Genomic DNA, 21,689 nt, shown 5'->3' with positions numbered 1-21,689 from the left:
TATCAAAACTAAAACAGCTTTGCTGAATAGCTAGCGATCAAGTGTGTCCTGAATCTCAAGGGCATCTCAACAACAGTTTGACTGTAAATAGTTAGGATATTGATGTAATCCACTTATAATAGGTCATTAAGTTTATCTAGTTTAATATTTGTCAAATTAAGTATGTCTCCTGGATGTCTGGAACCTGGTTTACTGTAAAATTCCAGTTTTAGAGGTCCTCTTGAAGTCAATGATCCATTACCGAGCTATGCATTTTTATCACTTGGTTAAGGAAATGTACCTTTTACCCTTAAAATACGATAGAGAAGAGAAAGAAATAAAAAGTGGTTGACATTGTTCAGTGTATCAGAGAAAATGTGTTTTACATTGGCAATTTCTTTTTCCAATTCCATAACTTTATTCATTTCCAAAGAAAGCTGTTTTTCATCGACAGGCAGTCCCTTTTCCTGACGAATCAATTTGGCCACAGAAATCATAAAATCCACATATGCTGTACAAGCCTGCAAGAAATAAATGACAGTACATTGTTGAAGAACCTTCTAAATATTCATCATGGCGCTTTAACTTAAAACTTATTTTCAGTTCAGTATTAATTTTTGGTGACAGATAAAGCACAACAAAATAGAAATCCATTCCTGAATCCTAAAAGAAATGAACTGTACAGATTCTCAGAAAGTCAATGTGTCTTTGAATTATAGCAGAACAATAAAGGATCACTCTGAAAGTACTAAGTAACTTATAACCATTTGGTTATGGAGATTTTATAACTTTCAACTTTTAATCAGACAAATTGCTTTAATAAGAATGCAGATGCAAAACATTTGGTAAGCAATAACCTAGTATTTTTTTCTTAAATAATAATAAATTCTTTTGCCAAATTTCCTTTTAACAGGTTTTCTCTGCACACACATATATATATTTTTCAACTATCCATGAAGAGATGGCCACAAACATATTACATGATCAGAACATCTTTTATTTGTCTTCTTTGGCCAAGCAGTATTTTTTTTTTTTTAATGAGAATGCATTCTCATGAGCTCCTCCAAGACAAATCTGTGGGTTTTAGTTAATTCCAAAGCTGGCTGTCATTACTGTGAAATTTCTAAGATACCATAGATTTGAATATCAGCTTTCTTCTGAGAACTCAAATTCTTTCCATTTTATCTTCATACACATTTTAACTTTATGAAGATAAGCTATAAACTAGTTTTATTATTGACCTTTTATAGAATATATAAATATCTTATTCAAGTTCAGAGTGGCACTGAACCCAGGAAATTTAATACCACTTTCATAATATTGCTATTTAGCTATTATTTTCTATCAGCAGTTAAAATAAATTACGATCCCACCACATTCAAATTTATTCAAAATTCAAGTCCCAGCACCCGTTTGGTGACACGCAGACAACCACAATTAGGAAAGCCATACCACACAAGTTTGGGATTGATGGGTAGTTCTATGCTTCAAAGACTTGTCCACACAGGGTAAATATGAAGGAAAGCTGTAGAGTGCTTAACAATTCCACACTTTCAAGGGGCTTTTACAACCCTACTAATTGATTATCAGTGAAAGGGGTACCCTTCTAGTCACTGTGAGTGCAAAGGCACATCTAAATTCACAGTGACTCATTAAGAGGATCAAACATAAAACTTATAGGGAAATGAAAATATTTTATCAAGCAAGAACCTAAGCAAAATGTACAAAGTCATTATTAATTTGAAATTCAAGAGGACACCTTTAGATACTGGCATTCCATGACCTTTACTAAATGCTAAGTAAACAATTTCCCAGGGAGAGGGCTCTCTCTTTCAAGGATACCCAGCGACTGTGAGCCTGTCTCGCTGGCATCTCTATCCCTGGATCTGCTACTCAATAGAACAAACTATTTTTCAGCCATGTGTCTGTATTAAAAACCAAATCACTAAGGTAACAGGGATAAAAGGATGTTTTTATGTATATTCTTGCCAACTCCATTCTTTTCCTATTAAAAAGTAATCAGAATTCTTGTTTCACTTTGAAGAAAACAAATATGTCTGAGTTCATACCTCATGGGACCAACTATTCCAAAGTACAAGCATGCAGTGTTTTGAATTAACTGCATTTCAAATCATATAAATTCATCTGCATTCAGCAGGGAATTACTACTGCATATGAAGGAAATGGTAATTTAAATTTTCCAGTATCAATCTACTGAGATATTTTTTTTACTCTATGGGATGCTTTTTCATTAATGAGGTGAGAAAACAATAATAAAGAGTGTTCTCCTCCATTTCGTTGACTCTGCAAACTGGTTTTAACTCCAGTATCTTTATCCTTACAGATCTATTTAAAGACTATAGAATTTGGCAAGCAGAAGAACTTTGGAAAATGCTTCTAGTCTTCTGAGCTGGTAAAGTTTCCCAGAAAACTGGAAGCATATTATACCATGAACTTCTGAGATGCTTGAATATTTAATACACTTACATGGAATACACTACTTCCTTTAATGAGCTCCACTACCTGGCAACCTATTACAATGTGACTGATTAAAACATGTCTTAGTATCTTGATTATCTTTCCTGGCTTCCAAATTTATCTAGTAGCTATCAGAACCCAGGCTTACTGCTGCTGTTAAATCCTTTCTACAAGATATGATTCTACCTTAACGTACTGATTTTCTTCTTTGAGATACTTCTAGATTTGTAAAATGCCAAATAATAGCAATTGTCATAATTTGGGGAGAAAGTAATCAACACATGTTTTAACATTTAAAAAAGTACATTGGCCAGGATATTTTAAAAATCAGATGTCAATTTTTCTTTTCTGTCAATAAGAGAGCAACTAGTTATTACGACAAGGGTCAGAGGTAGCTACCTTTTTTGACAGTCATAAGGTAGCCTAGTTGAAGCTTTGATACAGTGAATCCTTTATGTGACAAAACAAAAACAAAAACAAATGAAAAAAACCCAAAACCTAAATGTCTATGTAGTCCTTCCTTTAAAAATAAAACACTGCAAATCCTAATGCTTATAATAGCAGGTTCAAAGATGCTAATTGGTTTTAAATGGTTGGGTAAAATCCCTAATTGCAGTTTTGTGAGCTCTTAAATTACACACTATTGGTGAGATGATATTTTTCAATACCCAACACCATGAATTGTTACTCTAATTAGGACTATCTTCATATTGCAGGACCAGGCAATAATATTTATATATTGGCTCTGTTCAGAAATTGGACTTCTCCTGCTTAGAAAAAAGCTGATATTTGTTAGAGTTGCCAAAAAGCAAGAGAGCGATGCCATTCCACTATTGTCCTTCACACTTGGTATCTTTGTTAATAAGTAACAGCAAGTCCGAAGGAGGAACAGATAGCTCTCTGGACAGGTTGGCCGATATTTGTGTACCTTGGTGTGCCAACAACTATGGACCAGGGGTTTCACTTTGAAAGATTCTGTTCCGGGACACCTAGCTCTTACCAATTTTCTGCTCTTCCCTTTCCAAGACATAATGTGGAGCATGCAGTGACTGAAAAGTCACAGAACTGTCTTATTCCTAGCCACTGATGCTGTTGATGTTATTTAATAGTGTTACACAGAAAAGTTTCCTGAGGGAACACACAGGGGCCCCCAGCAGGAGAGAGATGTTTCCTCTCAGAAGGTTTGGAATTTTTTCCCACTTGAAGCAGCATGTCAGGGATCATGCAGCTGCCAGAACTCAGAGGCTTACTCCCCAAAGATGGGCACAGACACAGAGAATCACGCAGCCATTCCTGGGGACAGGAAGTGAGAAACAGCCCCCAATCCTAGCAGGGCTCTGGAGTAGGAGAAACACAGGATACAAGAGGATCCACTATGGGCCAGCATGGGGACTGGTGGGGGCTTTCATCAAGTTATTAATGGGAGAGCCTGCAGATTCACATGAGAGAACTTATTGTGTAACTTCTAAGGTTTGTTGCATATGTTTGGGAAGGTGCATGTAGTTCTTTGTACAAACTGAGTTCAGTTGATCTAAAAAATTTCTTTTGTCATATCCAGGAAGTCCCAAGTTCAAAAGCTCCTTTATGTTTTGTGGACTGGGTGAAACCTCCTGACTATTAGTCACCTGGTGCCCAGAAAGTACAAAATGAGGTCAGCCGTTTCCTTTGCAGAATCCGTTTTACCAAGTCAACCAAGCAGCAGTCATAGCAATCTTTTTAAAAACCAAATCAAATCACATCTAAATTATCCACCGACCCCTACCCCCAGTCATTCACCTTGTATCATATCATCCAGTTTTATTTCTTTTATAACACTATCTCCATTTACTTATTTCTTTAATTTATTTACTTGTTTCTTTATCATCTATCTCCTCCAGTTAGAACATGAGTTCCATGTGAATAAGGACCATTTCTGCCTTGTTTCCTTGGTATCCTTACTGCCTAGAAAAGTGTCTGTCACATAGTAGAAGCTCAATAAAAATAAAGTTAAATTGTAAGTATATTGAGTAAGTTTCCCTCACCTCCTATGTCATCAGGCTTCTAATCGCAGTCCAAGTCCAGAGCAATTTCTCTGAGCTTGTATTTTGGGTAAGTGGGCAAACAAAATCCTCTCTAGGTTTACCCTCAGTTCCAATACCTCCTCATCTAAAGGACTGCAAAACTCAGCTTGTGTTCTTTCCAGAGCAGGTACAGCGTAGAGAATTTCCCTGGACTGTTTTATTTAGGACACAGGCCCCGGATCACCATCCTGGCCATATTCCAAGTCCTCTATCTTCATCCCTGAAATGTTTCCCTTTTTTTTTTTTTTTAAATGAACATCAAATTTTTCTAAGCGCTCTAAATTTCTTCATGACTCTGGCCTCCTCCACCCCTGCCAGGCCCCATAGAATTATACTATATAGTTTCTAATCTTCAACTCCTTTGTTACCTCCTAGGGCTCTCATTTGCTAGATCAGTGGTTTCCTCACTTTTCTTTTAGCTCTGAAATGCTCTGTTCAAATAATGTTTTGTTAATGTATAAATAAGTAAAATGAACCTTGAAGAATGTAAACATGAAGGTGAGACTACACAGAGCACTGTCATTGGCACACACAAAGTAGTCCTTAGGTTCAGAAACCACTACCCTGGCTAATTCTACCTTTTCAGACAGACACAGAACATAAACATATCTATAATCCAATTATGCTCAAATATTTTGGGTACCTAACCTGCAGATTCCTTATGAAGGAGGACAAGGCAGCAATCAGCCTTGAAAAGCTAAAGAGGTAGAGAAAGGGAAACTTTGAGACCAATTCCAATTCATCCCAATAGAGTTCAGAGACTCTTCTGGAGGTGGTGATTTTTAAAGAAAATTAAGGTTGTCATTCCTTTCAGTGAATCAGTAAGCAAGAGCTTTCTCACATGAAGTAGTTTGTTGGTTCCATTTTAAAATTCCATGAATGGGATGATTATTTTTTATGGGCAATATGTATCTTTCATATTGTTTTCCTAGCATAGAAATGTATACTCTTGTATGGGATAGAACTGTTTCAAATCTCACTACTTCTGTCCTTGAGGTAGCAATGTATCATCAAGTGATCTCTTCAGATAATCAGAATACCTCAGAAATAAGGTTCTATCTCTTTAACAAGAGACATCCAGCATGAGTGGCTCCTTGATGAACCCATTTTGAGAACAGTTTCTTCTGCCACGACATTTAGGAAATTCTATTTATTTCCTGGGAAAGGACACTTTACACAACAACGTGCCACACAGATAAATCCCAATTTTTAAAATAAATGTATGTATTTGTTCAGTATTTATACAGATGGCTATGTGGCCTTCTGCCTAATATTTGGCCTATAGAACACTGTGTTTTGTTTTGTTTTTTAACATCTTTATTGGAGTATAGTTGCTTTACAATGGTGTGTTAGTTTCTGCTATATAGCAAAATGAATCAGCTATGCATATACATATATCACCATATCTCCTCCTTCTTGCGTCTCCCTCCCACCCTCCCTATCCCACCCCTCTAGGTGGTCACAAAGCACCGAGCTGATCTCCCTGTGCTATGCGGCTGCTTCCCACTAGCTATCGATTTTACGTTTGGTAGGAACACTGTGTTATTAAATTTACATTATAAACTCCTGTAAAAAGAGTGTTTATGGAGTCTTGTTTGGCACCTTGTGTCATCCACATGAGCCAGCTTAATTCATAATTTTAAATGAGATTTGCTCTCTAGGTTTTTCTGTAGAAATAGTACCATCTAGAAGGAAAGATAGATTTGGAACCAGGAGACAGGATCATGATGAGGAGGGCTACAGTAGCTATTTCTCCTCACCTGCTCATAACAGACCCTCTATTCTCTTTCCTCTTGGTGGAACTATTGATCAAGGGGTCTCCCTTCCTGAGCTGCAGAGATGGGTTGGCAGTACCAACTACCTAATCAGAGAGCCCAGTTCCCTGGACACAGTGATTGGGCAAGAGAAGGGCAGGTGGCTCAAGCAGGAACAATCAGAGCCCTTTCCTCAGAACCGATAGGAATAAGAGAGATAGAATTTCTTTTTTCTGGATTGTAAGGCTGCCAGGGATCATCTCTGATGCTACAATGGAGAAAGCCTGCTAGAGAAGGACTCCAACACAGAAGAAAGTAGCACCTTGAGAACAGGAAAAGAGCTAAGATGGTTCAGTTGAACCCCTGGGACCAACCATGCCTGATTCATCCCTAGAACTTTACATTTATGTGTGACAAACAGAAAACATTTTTTTTTTTTACAGAATTTAAGTTACAGTAGGTTTCCACTGCTTACAATTAATGTTCCTGACACATGGATCTTCTAATCCATGACTTAAGCAAATCATTTTACTTATTTGGATCTCTGTTTTCTCATTTGTAAAATGAGGGGTTGAACTAAATTCTCTAATGTCCCATTTAGCTCTTAAAGTCTGTGCATAAGTAACTTTAATTAGTAAGAAAACATACCATTCTGCCATGTAAAAAATATAAGAATATATATCTTTGAGTTTCTATTGCCTTAAGGCCTGTTCTCTCTTTAGGAAGGAAAGTACAGAAAACAAAAAGGAACTGAGGTATTCAAGTTTAAAACAATAACCAGAGGAATATAATATGCATTTCTCAAAATATAATCTAATCTAAAATTTAAAAAAAGAAAAAACAGCCACAGGTTAGACAAAATGCTTCCATATGACCCAAGCCTATGAAAGACAGCTCTAGGTTATACCTTTTCTCGATTATGAGATAGTGTTGAATATAAAATGCACAAATACACCATCATCTTAACAACAGGATCCTTTCCAAAAGAAAAAAACAAAAAAGAAACTTTACCACATTAAATGTACACACTAACTGCCGGGTATATTTTGATATCAGGAATGTTAAAATACAAAAAAAAAAAAAAAATAGGGCTTCCCTGGTGGCGCAGTGGTTGAGAGTCCGCCTGCCGATGTAGGAGACGTGGGTTCATGCCCCGGTCCGGGAAGAGCCCACATGCCGCAGAGCAGCTGGGCCCGTGAGCCGTGGCCGCTGAGCCTGCGCGTCCGGAGCCTGTGCTCCGCAACGGGAGAGGCCACAACAGTGAGAGGCCCGCATACCGCAAAAACAAAACAAAACAAACAAAACACATCTTTTTAGGATTGGACAAATTTGCTATGTTTTTAGGACAAAATCCTAAATTTGAAAAACATCCTAGTTGATGACAATGAAAATGTAGTATAATGAGCCAAAACTCTTCAATCACCCTCAACTCTGCAATAGGAAGCAGCTAGACAGCTCATAAAGCCAATAGTTGCAACCCACACAATACCTGTAATGAACTCAAATATCCCATACCCATTTGATTGTCTGTGCTATTAACTGTGGACTTTTACAATATATCTTTTTCTTCATTTCAATGTTGTGTAGCCACTCAAAAAAATACTTTACAATGAATTTATTCCATGCTACTTTGAATTTAATAATGAGGCAAAAGGCACACTCAGTATAAACATATAAAGCTAATAATTTTAATTAAGAAGTAATTTCAGCCACACCACCATTGTGACCCATTAGAATAATCAAAGGTAAACTTAACTTACTTCTGAGCTACAAAATAATGAGGAAAACATTTATGGAACCAACACCTTCCCCAAATACCTAATAATATATTACACTGCTAAGTTTATCATCTATGGTTCCTTTATATCAAGAAGCAAAAGCACATCAACACCAGTTTGAAGGAGGCAAGGCTGTGAGGCAAAGCGAAGCAGTTCTGTGGGATATGATGAATGTTAGAAGCAGAAGGTGACTGCAAAGGTTTGTCTGAACCCAATGCCCCTATCTGGGTAGTCCTCTGAAAGTCAAATCAGAAGGCTCTAGAAGAGTGCTGCAGAGTATGATGTGTCTGATACTGGACCATTCCCTGGTCTTCATTGACACTGACTTAGTCCATGATTAACCTGTTAATTTTTTAAATGATCAAACTTAGAGAGAAAATAAAACATTTAAAATTGACTTTTCAAAATGGGTCATGTGACTTAAGTACTAAGATCAAGACACGAACAAGGAATTTGAAGTTTGTTTCTTAGTTTAGAATATTCATTCAATCAAAGGAAGCTCACTATTATGTGTGATTTTCAGTATCTGCCTGAGTGAGGGACATAGAGGGTTAAGTTTAAATTCTGTAGTTTCATTTTATTTTGTTGGATTTTTGTTTTTGTTTTTACCTCTTTATACATTCCAGTGCATTCATAGTAGTCTCTGGAAGGCAGGCCAAGTCGAGGCTGGTCAATCTATACAAAAATATGCGAAGAAGAAAATAAAGTATTCAGTTGATATAGAACAGTTGGACAAATTACAAGCATGCTTATCTATGTATGAGCAAGATCCTAGTGTTCTTCTAGCAAATGTAAAATCGATAGCTAGTGGGAAGCAGCCGCATAGCACAGGGAGATCAGCTCGGTGCTTTGTGACCATCTAGAGGGGTGGGATAGGAAGGGTAGGAGGGAGGGAGACACAAGAGGGAGGGCATATGGGGATATATGTATATGTACAGCTGATTCACTTTGTTATACAGCAGAAACTAACACACCACTGTGAAGCAATTATACTCCAATAAAGATGTTTAAAAAAAAAAAGATCCTAGTGTTCTTGTTCTTTATAAGGGTAACAAGCAGATACTGAGTGAATACATAGTTAGGAAATGGTTTCCACACTACTGCTTCCAAGTGTTAAACTGATGGGTAGCTAGATAATCTGGAAGTCTGTACTGCAGATATTTGAGAAAAACCAAAGAAATCTTGAACCAAAAAAAACACACGGGGAAGGATTTTTAATGCATAATAAAGGGGGAGGTGAACAAGTACATGTTAGAATCTAGGACTAGGGAGCATTATACTTTTACAGGAAGGACACTTTGGCTTCCTGAGATTCCAATATGCTCCCCTGAGGGACATTCTCTTCTACTCCCACCCTTAATTGGGACAGAAAAAAAAAAAAAAGGTGGAAAACCTCTATGGTAACTCAAGAAATTCTAAGCTAGCGGAAATCTTGATTTTTTTGAGATCCTCTACCCTAAGGGGATAGAGCAGATTCCTCCTCAGTTCTCTCCAAAGCTGTCCTGCTCAGGAAGCCAGCAGACCCAGGTGCCAGCTGAGTGTGTGAAAGAGGTAACTCATCTCGGTTCTAATGTGTCCAGCCCACCTTGGATACCTAGCAAAAACTTCTGGACATACTCGCGGCTTTGTGAGAGTCCCTCTTACGCGCCGCATGGTAAGATGGATAAGGTAAACTAGAGTATTTAGGGGTGAGAGTGAGAATCCTGGCAGCTGTAAAGAGCCAGGTCAATACAAAAGAAACAGAACCCAGAGGACTGGTAAGGAAAGAGCCAGAAGGCATCCCCACGGGAAGATCCCCGCCCCGTCTTCCACCTCCTGACCCTCCTTAGGAAACCCCCTCGTGGTGATTGTGCAGGACACTGGCACTTGAGAGCCAAAGGAGAGAATGTAGGAAGAGAGAAAGGGGTCCAAGAGTTGGGTTCAATCTCTTTCATGATTTTAATAAAAATGACTATAAAGATTTTTGCAACAGTGACATGATTAGGCTTCTGTGACCTGCAACTTTTGGTTAGTTTCTTTTATAGGAGACTAAATAAAAGTCCCTAAATGTTTCACTCTATTCCGAACATACTCGTTAAGTCAATCTCGTCCCAGGTAAACCTAAATGAATGGCTTACACTTTAAAAAAATCAAATAAAGCCATTTAAAAAGAATGGGATTCTGTTTACCTTAATTGAGAAAAAAGTACAGACATTCTTTAGCAAGAACCAAAACTGTGTTAAAAATCCCATTTCCATGATCTTTTTGGAATCCATTAGGAATTTCTGATTTCTGACCTGTATTACTTATGTAAACCAGACCATGCTCCTTTCATGAACATACAGAGAAATCAGGTGCTTTTTCTCAACAGGAGAGACCTGAAGTCTTTCCTTTCTTATCATTTGTTTTTATAAAGGGAGAGGTATCTAAAACAAAGGTAGCAGGAAGGAGAGTTGAATGTCTAAAACACAGCATCAAGAAAACACTTTCAAAATTGAGAATCCAGGCATCTGTCCTTGAACTTAGTACCACCTTGCTCATGCAATTCAAATGAGAGTATGCATTATTTCTAAATATCAATAACAACAATGTGTGTGGAAGTTTTACAGCAATTTAAAGTAACTTTGGCTGTTGGCCACACAAACTTACATGAATTACATGGTTCATAGAGTTTTTATCATCAGTGCCAACAAAAAAATTAATAATGATTTTCTTCCCATATTTAGAATTCAGCCGTGCAATAGATTTCTCAGCTGTCCAAGAAGAATCTAAAGCAATGAAAGGTGAAGTATATCATTAGATGCTTTAGTGCATTAATATGATACTATAATAATAGCAGATTTTATATGGAAATAATTTTTTTTAAAAGAAGGAAAATTGCCTTACCATATGTTTGCTCCCAGTTTTCTGTCACCACTGGCCAATCATATATATCTGGTAACAGTCTGAGTAGAGGAGCTCCACCTCTGCTATCAATAGCAGCTTTTGAAAATAATGATTATAAATATATTATGAAGACTATGCATATTTTGGCACACTCCTAATAAAATAAACTACAGAGCACTTACATTCATTTATACAAGATCTATACAATGTTTTTGCTTTCTGCACTGCTACTATATCTTCAGTTTTGGGTTCCTGAAGGACATCTGAAATAGGGTATTGATAAAACACATCAGTATAATTGCTTATTTGCAGCTGCAATTAACATTTTCAATGCAGGTTTGGTAAAAAAAAAAACTTTTGTACATAGGTTCACACACTTCCCATTCCAAAACCCTATAGGAAAAACCAAACCCCTTACACCAGATCATTATTCCTGGTGCAGCACTGGGAGTTAGTTTCATTACCCAGCTTAGATGAACGTCTTTTTGACTAGCTTAGCTTTTTGGGTGTGTGTGTGTGTGTGTGAACAGTGATGTGTACTGCTCTACCATAGATAAGTTACTTTTTTTGAAATTGAGATTAAAAAGAAAACAAATACTACAGAGGAATTTGGAATTTAATGTGATAGTCTTCTTGATGGTTGGAAAATAACTATCTTTGTGTGATTGTACTGTTCATGCTCCAGATGAAATGAATGTACTTTTCTTCTTGTTTGGATATTAGAAAATAGCAAAATTTTTTTTTACAAAGTAACTTCTACAAGAGGAGAACAGATTTTCAATAGAGAAACATATATAATAAATTGAGAAGCTAAAAAATAAAGAATTAATTATGTTGGTCAGGAAAGTAGGTGACGGTAGCTGGATCAGAGTGGGATAGGTAGAAATGGCAAAAAAATAAACAAAAAACCTACAACCCAATACTTGAGATAGCTTTTGATTCATAAAGGCAAAGTTTCCACCCATTAACCAAGATTACCAGGCAAAGTAAAGTGGAAATAAAATGGAAAGGGCAAAATCAGTTGAATAAAGGATACAAATATATCTTTATTGGCTTGTACACTTCCTTTTAAATAAGCATGGTAAACAAAACTAAACTAGGATACACATTAGTTAGTCCACCATTGTCACCTAGAAAATAGTATTACAATTAGGAAGGAAGTTAAGACAAAGCTGGGAATCCTCACTGATGGGGGATATTATGTATATTTTCTATTTTGTTTAAACCAATACTCTTTCCTTTAATGTAGGATTTTTTTTTAACCATTTCTATCCTTCCCATCCTGATCCAGTATCATTATCTGGTCTACTGACTAATATAATGTCTTAAGTGTGTCTTTTAAGATTATGAGTTAATACCTTAAAAGTGCAGAACATAAAATCATATCTTAAACTTAGTAAATTTTCAATAATGTTTGATAAATGAATGCATAAATAAATATGATACTTGTTTGATGTGAAAAAAAATAAATAAATAAAAGAGGAGAACAGAGAATGGAGGATAGCAAAGGACCAGACAGTGCTTTCTCAACTTCCCAGGGAGAGTGCCTTAACTGGGTTAGAACAGATATACCTACTCTGGGAAGGCAAATCTCAGTAACATCTCACAGTGACCTCAACACAGGGCCAGGGTAGAAAGAATATGGAGGTGGTGTTTACTGGCAGTAATTTAATTTCTTCTGTAAAATGGCATAAAGATGCCATCTCCAGGGATAATAGAGCTTTATCGTGTGTACCTACAAATGAAAGCAGGAATGCTAAGAGATGCCAATATATCCATTTCAGCGTCTACCACCCTCAGAGTGACTGACTCAGCCGTGGTCCACAAAACTGGGAGGGATGATTGACTTTAGTCTTTTGCGATCCTCCCTGTAATCGCTAAGAGCTGTATCTTAAGAAATGGATATATTAAGAGAGAAATCTTTGATGCATAGACACAAACTCCACTAACCTTTCAAAATGACTTCTAATTCATCCCTTAGAATGTCAAAGTTACTGTAACGGGAGCTGGTCTCAGGAATGACGTTGCGTTTCAACCAGCCTCCGCAGGCGTATTTGAAAAAGTCCGCACAAGGCTCAGCAGTGGCATCCATGTTCTGGATCAGTCGAGCGGCTGAAAGACCAGAGAAAGGATGAGATAAAATGAAGTGTGTATTTTTGTAAGTTTGGAAGGGGAAAAAAGAGACACATTGCTTCTTTATGATCTAGTCAACCAGATTGATGCTCCTGTTTTTACTTGTGTAACTGTGGATTCAGGTAGAATGACGAATATTATCTGTGTATAGTCCTCCTTCCTTTACTGTAGTTGGTTGGTTTTATTCTTGAGAGGTCTGGGTCCTCCTATCCTATATCTCACCCCCTCCTTTAAATAACTGAGGTTCTTGCTAGTTCCTATGTCAGATGCAAAAATGAATGCAGGTCTGCCTTAGCCGTCCTGGGCCTGGAGTCACACTCTTCACTCTGATAACTTCGGTTGTTGACTCCGCTCTTCAAGGTGCTGTGACCTTTGAATGTCTAGGAGGCTGGCTACAAGGCATGTGGGACTGTTAATGGATTTTATCTTTTTAGTAAAGATCTGAAGCTACAGTTAGTGCTTCTTGTACTTCGCTTACAAAATTTTTGCAATTCAAATTTGATATCCGCTCTGCATTTGTCTATGTAGAGTCTGTCATTATAAGATTAGCTGTAAGCTTGTTAGTTTTTCTTATGTCCACTATTTTATCTTTGAGATTTAAGATGAAAGTGCAAATCAACCAGCACTGAGTATTTACAGTGTGCAAAACACTGACTGTGGTGGGTGTGGCAATTGATAGAAAGATGTATAAAATTTTCATAAAGTATTATCACTGAAGAGAAGAATATTACGTACAGGAGGCTCAATGCCCACAATTTCTACACCTGGAATAGTGAGGAAACCCCTCCACTGCCCTCCCCACGTTCTTTCTCATACAAGTTGAACTGTTTTGCAAGGAAAACAAAAGAGCAATTGAGAATTCATCTGCATCAAGAGAGTATAAATTCTCAAGTGAGCTTCTGAAAATACTTCACTTTCTGAATAAATAAGTTAATTAAACACTTTTAAGAATTGCTGAGCTCTGTGGATTTTTCCAACTTGGAATGGTAAATCTGTCTTTCAGCTGAGCCTCAAGCCCCTGCTTCTAACCGCTTCTGGACACGTTTGCCTGGCTGTAGTCTCAGGTTCCATCTCTTTAAGACTAAACTCTCTGGGCTGCCTCCAAACCAGTCCTCTCTGGATGTTTATACTTTGGTCTACAGCACAATCGTTATCACAGCCTTCCATGTTTGAAATCTCGAGTAAAATTCTGTATTTCTTGTTCTCATCAGTAACTCTTTTGCCTCTTTTCTATACTCTTTAGATGATCAGTGTTAACCTACTTTACATCTTCATCCCTTTTGACCAGAAGTCACCTAACTACTCCTCTTGCTAGAATTATCTCCCTACTTTTATACATATGTCGTGAATCTTTCACAGATTAAACTTCACCAAATACCCTTTTGCTCTGGCCACTCCCTTGCTCAAAAATGTCAGCGGCTTGACGTCGCCCAGGTTAAATTACAAACTCTTTAACTTGGCTAATCAAAAGTCTCTACCTTCTCTTTTTTTTCCTCTCTGAGTTTTCATACAAACTCTGCTCCAGCCAGATGGGCTAACTCCACGTGCCACAAACACTCCTGTGCTTCTCTACCTCATGCCTTTGTTTCTCTCCCCAACACCCCACCCTTTTAACTCCTCCTCCCATTCTTTCCAAATTCTACCCACTATTCAAGGTTCATCGTATGTCCCATCTCTTCCTGAAGCTCCCATGACTCCAAACTTTAGGGAAACTTTCTTTCTCTGAACTCCTGAGAGCTCACTGCCTCACTCAGTCTTAAAAGAGGCTTTAGATGAGGCTACTTCGAATTTCTCAGGTGAATACCTACTGTGTCTTCCAACCATTCTGTTGATGAACTTAACCTCTTTGTAATCCCATCACCTAGCACTTCAGTAAAAGTCATGCAGTTAAGTTTATGCGTGATGACATTACTGAATCATCAGTGAGCCCTCTTCTTCCCTCCTCCTACATGCCCCCCCTCCTCAGCTCCTGCAGGTCAGACCAGCTCTCATTTCACAGCCTCCAGAGTCCATCCATCCTTCGAGGTCCCAGTTTCTATTCTTTCTTGGGCCCTCCTCTCTCAGGCTCTATTCATGCCCTTTCAACCAAACTATGGCCCCAGGTCTCTCCCCACCCCATTCATCCTGTGTGTGAGTCAGATTCACATTGTCCTGTCATTTCTTTCGGCACGCCATTTTCCACTCCAAAGTTTTCAGTATAATCCTCTTGCATTCATAATAAAATCCAGAGTCACAGCACATTCTAACCCTAATATACCTAGTGAAGCTTCTTTCACTACTTTCTAACATGAGCCATCTGCCCCAATTTAATGAATGTATTCATTTTCTGCTACGAAACACCTTACAGTTCTCTGCTTCTGTAACTTTGACCATAGTTCAGGCATATTCAAGGCCCAGTTCAAATTCTCCTTCTTCATGAAGGACCGTCCTTACAAAGCCCATATCGGCTGACATCATATTCATTTGTTTGTTGGAAAATCCATTGTCTCTTCACCTGGACTGTGGTTCCCGTAAAGGAGGAGATACATTTTCCAGTTTTCTCTCAGGGCCTAACGTTGTGCTCAGTAAAGACTTGTCAGTAAAATTTCTAACTTGAAACCTCAAGTAAAGATTAAGAAATTGACCTTAAAAAGGTAGAGAGAAAATGCAAATCCCTTGCACTTTGAAGGAAATGAAGATTTGATGACAGGGGAGGTAAAAATAAAGACCCTGAAGAACAGAAGATTATTGTGTAAAGTGAAAAACCAGAAAATTGGAGCCTGAAAGAACTGCTACCTAAAGACATTCTAAGCACACATTTTTAGCAACTTTATATAACTCTTGTCTTTTAACATACTTTAAAAAATGTAAGCTGAGGGCTTCCCTGGTGGTGCAGTGGTTGAGAGTCCGCCTGCCGATGCAGGGGACACAGGTTCATGCCCCAGTCTGGGAAGATCCCACATGCCGCAGAGCGGCTGGGCCCGTGAGCCATGGCCACTGAGCCTGCACGTCCAGAGCCTGTGCTCTGCAATGGGAGAGGCCACAACAGTGAGAGGCCCGCGTACCGCAAAAAAAAATTAAAAAAAAAAATGTAAGCTGAATGTTGTAAAGGCAACTGCCATTTTGGGAGCACTTCTGTTTTCTCCTCTTCTCTGAGGAAATGGGTGGTTTATGTCCTAACACCACAGAGAGTCAAAAACTCCTATTTGGGAGAGCAGCGAACAAGTAACAAGCAAGCAGAATGAACAGGGAGAGTAATGAACAAGTCTCACTGCCTCTCTGGAAGTACCACCTGCCTTGCCTGTAAAGGACGAGCAGTGGCTGCAGTTCCATGCTCATGAGCGCAAATCCACTGCCACGTTCTTGCAGCCCTCCTTCCCACATCTCCCATAATGGAAAAAGATGATCCTTTCCCCTCTTAGGCTGAATTGCTCACTTGATACCCAGTTACACTACTTATATCTGGACAACAAACCAAAGAAGCAGCATTCAAGCAATTTGTGAGGGATGTGAAGACAAGAGAGGGAGAGGCAACTCTGCCAACCCCTTCTCTGTGCCACTTTTAAAACGGCCCTTTGACCAGAGAGCTCATCTGAGCATAGGAGCTTCCAATCACTTCAAAGAGAGCTCTGCTCTGATGAATATTTTGGGGCCATGGGCCAAGGCAAGTCATGGGCTAGCACTTTTTTATGCTGGGGCTTTGATCAACCTTCCTTTAATCTCTTATCATGGGTTTGATTCTCGTTTTGCACCTTATCCTCTGGACCCCCTCTGTGCTGACTTTTCTTTGAAGTCGGCCATAGACTCATGGGTAGAAGGGCCATAGGAAACAGACGCATCACTGTCAAACTGGTTAAAATTGTTTTTATATTTTGCACTTTGAATTACTCAACCTCTCCACATAGTCACACCTGGGCTCTTCAGATGTTTCCTTATCTGTGGGTTTCTGACATCTGAGTAAACAAATGTGGTTTAAAAACAAATAGAATTATTTCACCTTAGTAAGCAGACATAAAAATGATGTAGTAAAGGCCAATGTACTGATGTGGAATGCTGTTGACCAGATGTTTATAAAGTGAAAGAAAGTGTATATTACGATTTTTGAAAATCTGTATAAAAGCAAAGAAAGTCTAAAAGGCCTTTACAGCAGTTATATCCGGGTGGAGGGATTATGAGTGTGTTTAATTTTGTTTTATTTGCTTATCTTTATTTTCCAATTTGTATTAGATGAACATGTGTTGCTTTTGCAATAAGAAAAAAGTTTATTTTTAATTCAATAGTCACATAAAGACAAGAAAAGTTATCTATTAATAATGAGCTTACTTCTTATGAATGACAATTCTGAATGTTCTATGCTGATAATAAATGGCACACCATTTTTTTCCCAACTAATCTTCTTGTAACATTTCCCCAACTTATTTGATCATAGGAATTTAAAAACAAGCTCAACTACCATCTGGGATGTTATTAATTACTGTATTCATTACCAGGGTCTATTGTGAGGGTATGGATTAGGACACGCTGTATAAGCTGAGAAAATGTTTGGAGTGCTTAAATCAGGCAGACTTGTTTTGAATCCCTGAGCTCCCCCACTTTTTTGTTGTACAAGAATAAATAGTTTCCCCAAGATCAAGCAGCTAGTAAATGATGGAGACCCAGGACTTGCACTTAGGTGTGTGTGGCTCCAAGCTCACCCTCTCGCCTCCACACTTTGGCTACATCAGGGGGGAGTGTGTGAGAAGCAGTGAGCATGCTCCATCGCTTTCTCCTCCTCCACTCTTTCCCAATTAGCCTTTATTCTCCCCTTGCCATGCCCCCTTCTTTACTTTGTCTGCTCCCTGCCTTTCTGTCGCCACAGTGTCCCTCCCTCCTCAGGGTCAGCCTTATCACCAGCAACTAGTGCTGAGTCCAGGGAAGGAGAAAGCATCAGAATTTGGAGTCTGTAGTGGCTGGGAAGAAAGGGTAAAAAACAGGTGAATTCTTCACAGTGGGGCAAACAGACAGGAAAGTGGCATGGAGGCCTTTCGTACTCAAAGGCACACCCCGAAGTGCATCTTCTTGAGGTGGACACGTAGCAGGGTTCTTGCCTAACCTTCCTCTGGATAGAACAGGATGGATGATGGAGGGTGAAAATTCTCATGATATGTTGTACAGCAGTATTTTTCAACCCTGACTAACCATGTGAATCACCTTAGAAGCCTTTAAACATACAGATGCCAAGGATAGATCCCTGATCAATTAAATCAGAATCTTTGAGGTGGTCCAGGCATTTTTTAAGGCTTCCTGAGTGATTCTAATGTCCATCCAGGGGAGAACTATCAGATTAGACAAGAGACAAACATGGAAAATGAAAACAAGGGAATCTAATGTCAGGAAGTAAAGACGGTCCCATACTTAGATGAATCAGGCCTATTTCTTCTTGCCTTTCCAGTCTGTAAGTACAAATGGGCCCATGTCATGACAACCCATATTTCTAAGTACAATTGTCCCTTCTGAGTCCCTGGCACAACAGGGAGCCCACACGTGTCTCCTGTACAAGTCCACTCTCCTTAGGTCTCCACTCTCTATACTGGCTTTACCTCTACGACCTCCTGCCCCAGACCTCATCCATAACCTCTGGGGTTGGAGCCGTGTGATACAGGGAGAATGCCTCTCTTCTATCATCATTGTCCTAGAGGAGTTCCCAGGAGGGCTCATGGTGCCTCCAGGTGAAGAGCTCTCTTAGATTTTATGTCCATGCCTCCCTCTCCCAAGAACCACAAGGACCAATGGGCCTGGTTTGGGGGAAGACTGCAACAGCAAAAGCTGAACTATATTCAGAATCACTTCTCTGATGGGAAAGGCTTTATTCAAGGGACATTTTTGTTGAGCTTGACTTTTTATTCCTCTGAGATGACCTCTCTCTATCTTAGGAGGCTCCTGGCCCTCTCAGGCAACAGACCAGAGGCACAACCACTCTACTCATTGCCAGACATGATTAGACATGGCAGAATTCCAGATACACTGGAAACCTGCTACATGTCTACCTCAAGAAGGGGCAATCCTTGGTCTGTCTTTGAATGCCAATGGCTTCCAATGTCACATGATCCCCCTTTCTTATCTATATGCCATGCTTTCCAAAAGCATCAATAGCTTGCTAACTGGAAATAGAATTTTAGGCACTATACACAAGAAATATTTCTATGTTTATACATGTACGTTCCATAGAGGCTACTTTTCTGGTGCTGTGTGTGTGAATGTTCATGTGTGTTTTAAAGAGATTTCTGCATGTGTCAAGTAATCCTGAGGAAACTCTCAGTAAAATAATGAAGATCTCAAATAAATATGATTGCCACAAGCAGCAAATGAATAAACTGGATAGCATGAAGCTCTCTGCTGGCACTTAATTGTGGGTTTAATTTTATTTAACGTGGATCCCTACTTAGTAGATCACTGATGCTTTCCTATGTGAATGAACTAACAGGAATTATGAATAGGGCTGATTCTCGTTATTTGATGGGGTTTTGTTCTAAAGTCAACACTAACATTGAATTAACAAATACTGAATCATTGACCTTTGGAAAATAGCGTTAGGTTCCTATGAGCCTCTGATCACACAGTATTTTCATCAACTGATCAATACATAATCTTGTTTTATGTGTGTTTCTATTTAATTTCTGATTTAATATATATCATTGACTCATTAACATTGAAGTCACAGCCAATAGCGCTACAACTCATACCTGAATGACGCTTATTCAACACATGTCTTTTCTCTGTAAGGCACATCACAGCCTTCTTGCACTTAGGAACACTAGACAGCACTTCAGCACTAGGCTTGGGGGCCATTTTAAACAGTTAGATCACTAACAAAAAGCACAGAATATGTGAAAAACGTGGCACTAAACAGACTGAGAGAAGGACCCTTGTTTACAATCTCCTTGTTGGACCTCAGCTGGGTACATGTGTGCAGAGTGATGGAAATCTTTCATCAATCTGTGTATGTCTGTAAATGACCTCGAAAGCACCATGAGTATTGATTTGGGGGTAACAAATAAATTTTAGCTAGTAGGTGATTTAGCAAATAGGAAATTTGTAAATGATTAGGATTGACTACACTTTTGTTCATTTTTTCTTTGAGGCTTTTAAAAAATATCCAGGAAAATGTGCACAACAAGCAACAATATTAAGTGGGAATGGTTTCAAATCACTTCTTTCTCAATTACTACTGTATTTTTTAAAACATCCTGGCCACTATATATTTTGGTGTTGAACATTTTAAATAGGCTAGGCATCTATTTATAACATATATGCCACATATCTGGCTTGGTGGCAAAATTTCTTCACTGATTGTTCTAGCCCTGCATAAGTAAGGTTTAAGGAAGCCTTTATGAGCAAAACTGTTTTCAGCTTGTTCTCTCCCAATCGGCCTATGCCCTTGGTTTTTTGCTCCCAAAACATTTTCACACAACATTTTCATTTTGGTATCTTAAAAATCACTGTAATCATCAGCCTGGCTTATGACTGCTATGGAGGTGTCCAGAAGAGGTCAGAGAAATGCTGGGGCACCCAGGAGCAAATGCCTTAGGACATTCATTTCTGACCCAAACTCCTATCCTAAATGTTTGCTTTATTAATAGATACCAAGCTTGATATGACTTACTAGGCAATTTTTGACAATTTAAAAATCTCCTTTGACAACATTCTGAAAGTACTGCTGACCTCATTCCCCTGCTGCCACCCTCCTCCCACCATCCCCTGACCAAAATTAAGGCAGAGTCAGAACGTTTTGAAAAAATACAAGGAAAATGCAATGTAATCACAATGGGTCACAAAGGACTCCATTCAGAAGGCAGCAATGTGGAAACTAGAATCTGGGGGACCATTCCTAAAGAGAAAATGACTGAAAATTAGCAAGCACACCAACTAGTACTAATAAAACCAAACAGTTTTCATTACAAACATTCTGGATTCTTGCAAAATCCAATCCTCCCTTTTAAACGAAATCCCTGTTTCAAATTGCTTTTGTGATACCTTGATTGAAGAAAGGTTGGGGGGAAGAGTGGGAGGGAACACCCGATGCTGGATGTAATCAGGACTGCTAGTTAATCATCTAGTCAAACACTCCCTGTCAGCCACTGGGTAAGTTCCAGCTAAGCCAAGGTCAAGTCTTGCACTAGTCCAATTGGTCAGCACCAAGAAAAGTCATCTCTATATAACTGTCCAGAAATTATCTGTGTATTTACATAAGTAGATTTGAGGGAAGTCCCAAGATAGTGAATTTTTTCTGTAGAGCTGCAATTCTCAGGAAAGGAGACCTATTGTTTGTGTTTTAGCTTGAGGAGTAGTTTATAATTGTATTACATGTACACGTGACCAATTTACTTTGAATGCATAGGCACAAACGCAAACTCACACCCACATACACACAGGCACAAGCTATACATAGTTAACCTGGAATCCAGTTGCTATCAGATTTACAGATAAACTCACTGTCAGATTTATAGGCAAAATGTAAAGTATAGGATTTTCATTAGGGTTCAGCCAAAGATGCTTATGTCATAATAATAATAACAAGTCAATGTTTGACCTGTGTCAGGCACCAAGTGCTTACTTCACGCTAGTCTATTTTCTAAATTCCTTGACATTGTTTCTCATTCAACTGTATACGGCAACAATATTTT

General features: G+C 38.7%; 1 protein-coding gene across 4 annotated transcripts in view; it reads right to left on the bottom strand.

The window, feature by feature from the left end:
* The window catches only part of MME (membrane metalloendopeptidase), a 100,585-nt gene that overhangs the window by 54,339 nt on the left and 24,557 nt on the right, over positions 1-21,689 (bottom strand). For 3 of the 4 annotated variants that reach the window (XR_014294322.1, XM_082624205.1, XM_082624206.1), the window contains exons 4-9: positions 12,865-13,026; positions 11,097-11,177; positions 10,915-11,010; positions 10,678-10,796; positions 8,659-8,724; positions 366-500 (exon numbers count right to left, since the gene is read on the bottom strand). Coding sequence is in view for 3 of the 4 variants with exons in the window: in XM_082624205.1 (XP_082480331.1) it covers positions 366-500; positions 8,659-8,724; positions 10,678-10,796; positions 10,915-11,010; positions 11,097-11,177; positions 12,865-13,026 (659 nt within the window). In the remaining variant the exon portion in view is untranslated. The remainder of the gene's footprint in view (positions 1-365; positions 501-8,658; positions 8,725-10,677; positions 10,797-10,914; positions 11,011-11,096; positions 11,178-12,864; positions 13,027-21,689) is intronic. The other variant, XM_082624207.1, reaches the window with a different exon arrangement.

This window comes from Mesoplodon mirus (genome assembly GCF_964341445.2).
Source record: "Mesoplodon mirus genome assembly, chromosome: 6".
Taxonomy (NCBI): domain Eukaryota; kingdom Metazoa; phylum Chordata; class Mammalia; order Artiodactyla; family Ziphiidae; genus Mesoplodon; species Mesoplodon mirus.
Note: the sequence above shows the minus strand (reverse complement) of the source record. Positions and strands in the feature narration are given on the sequence as shown.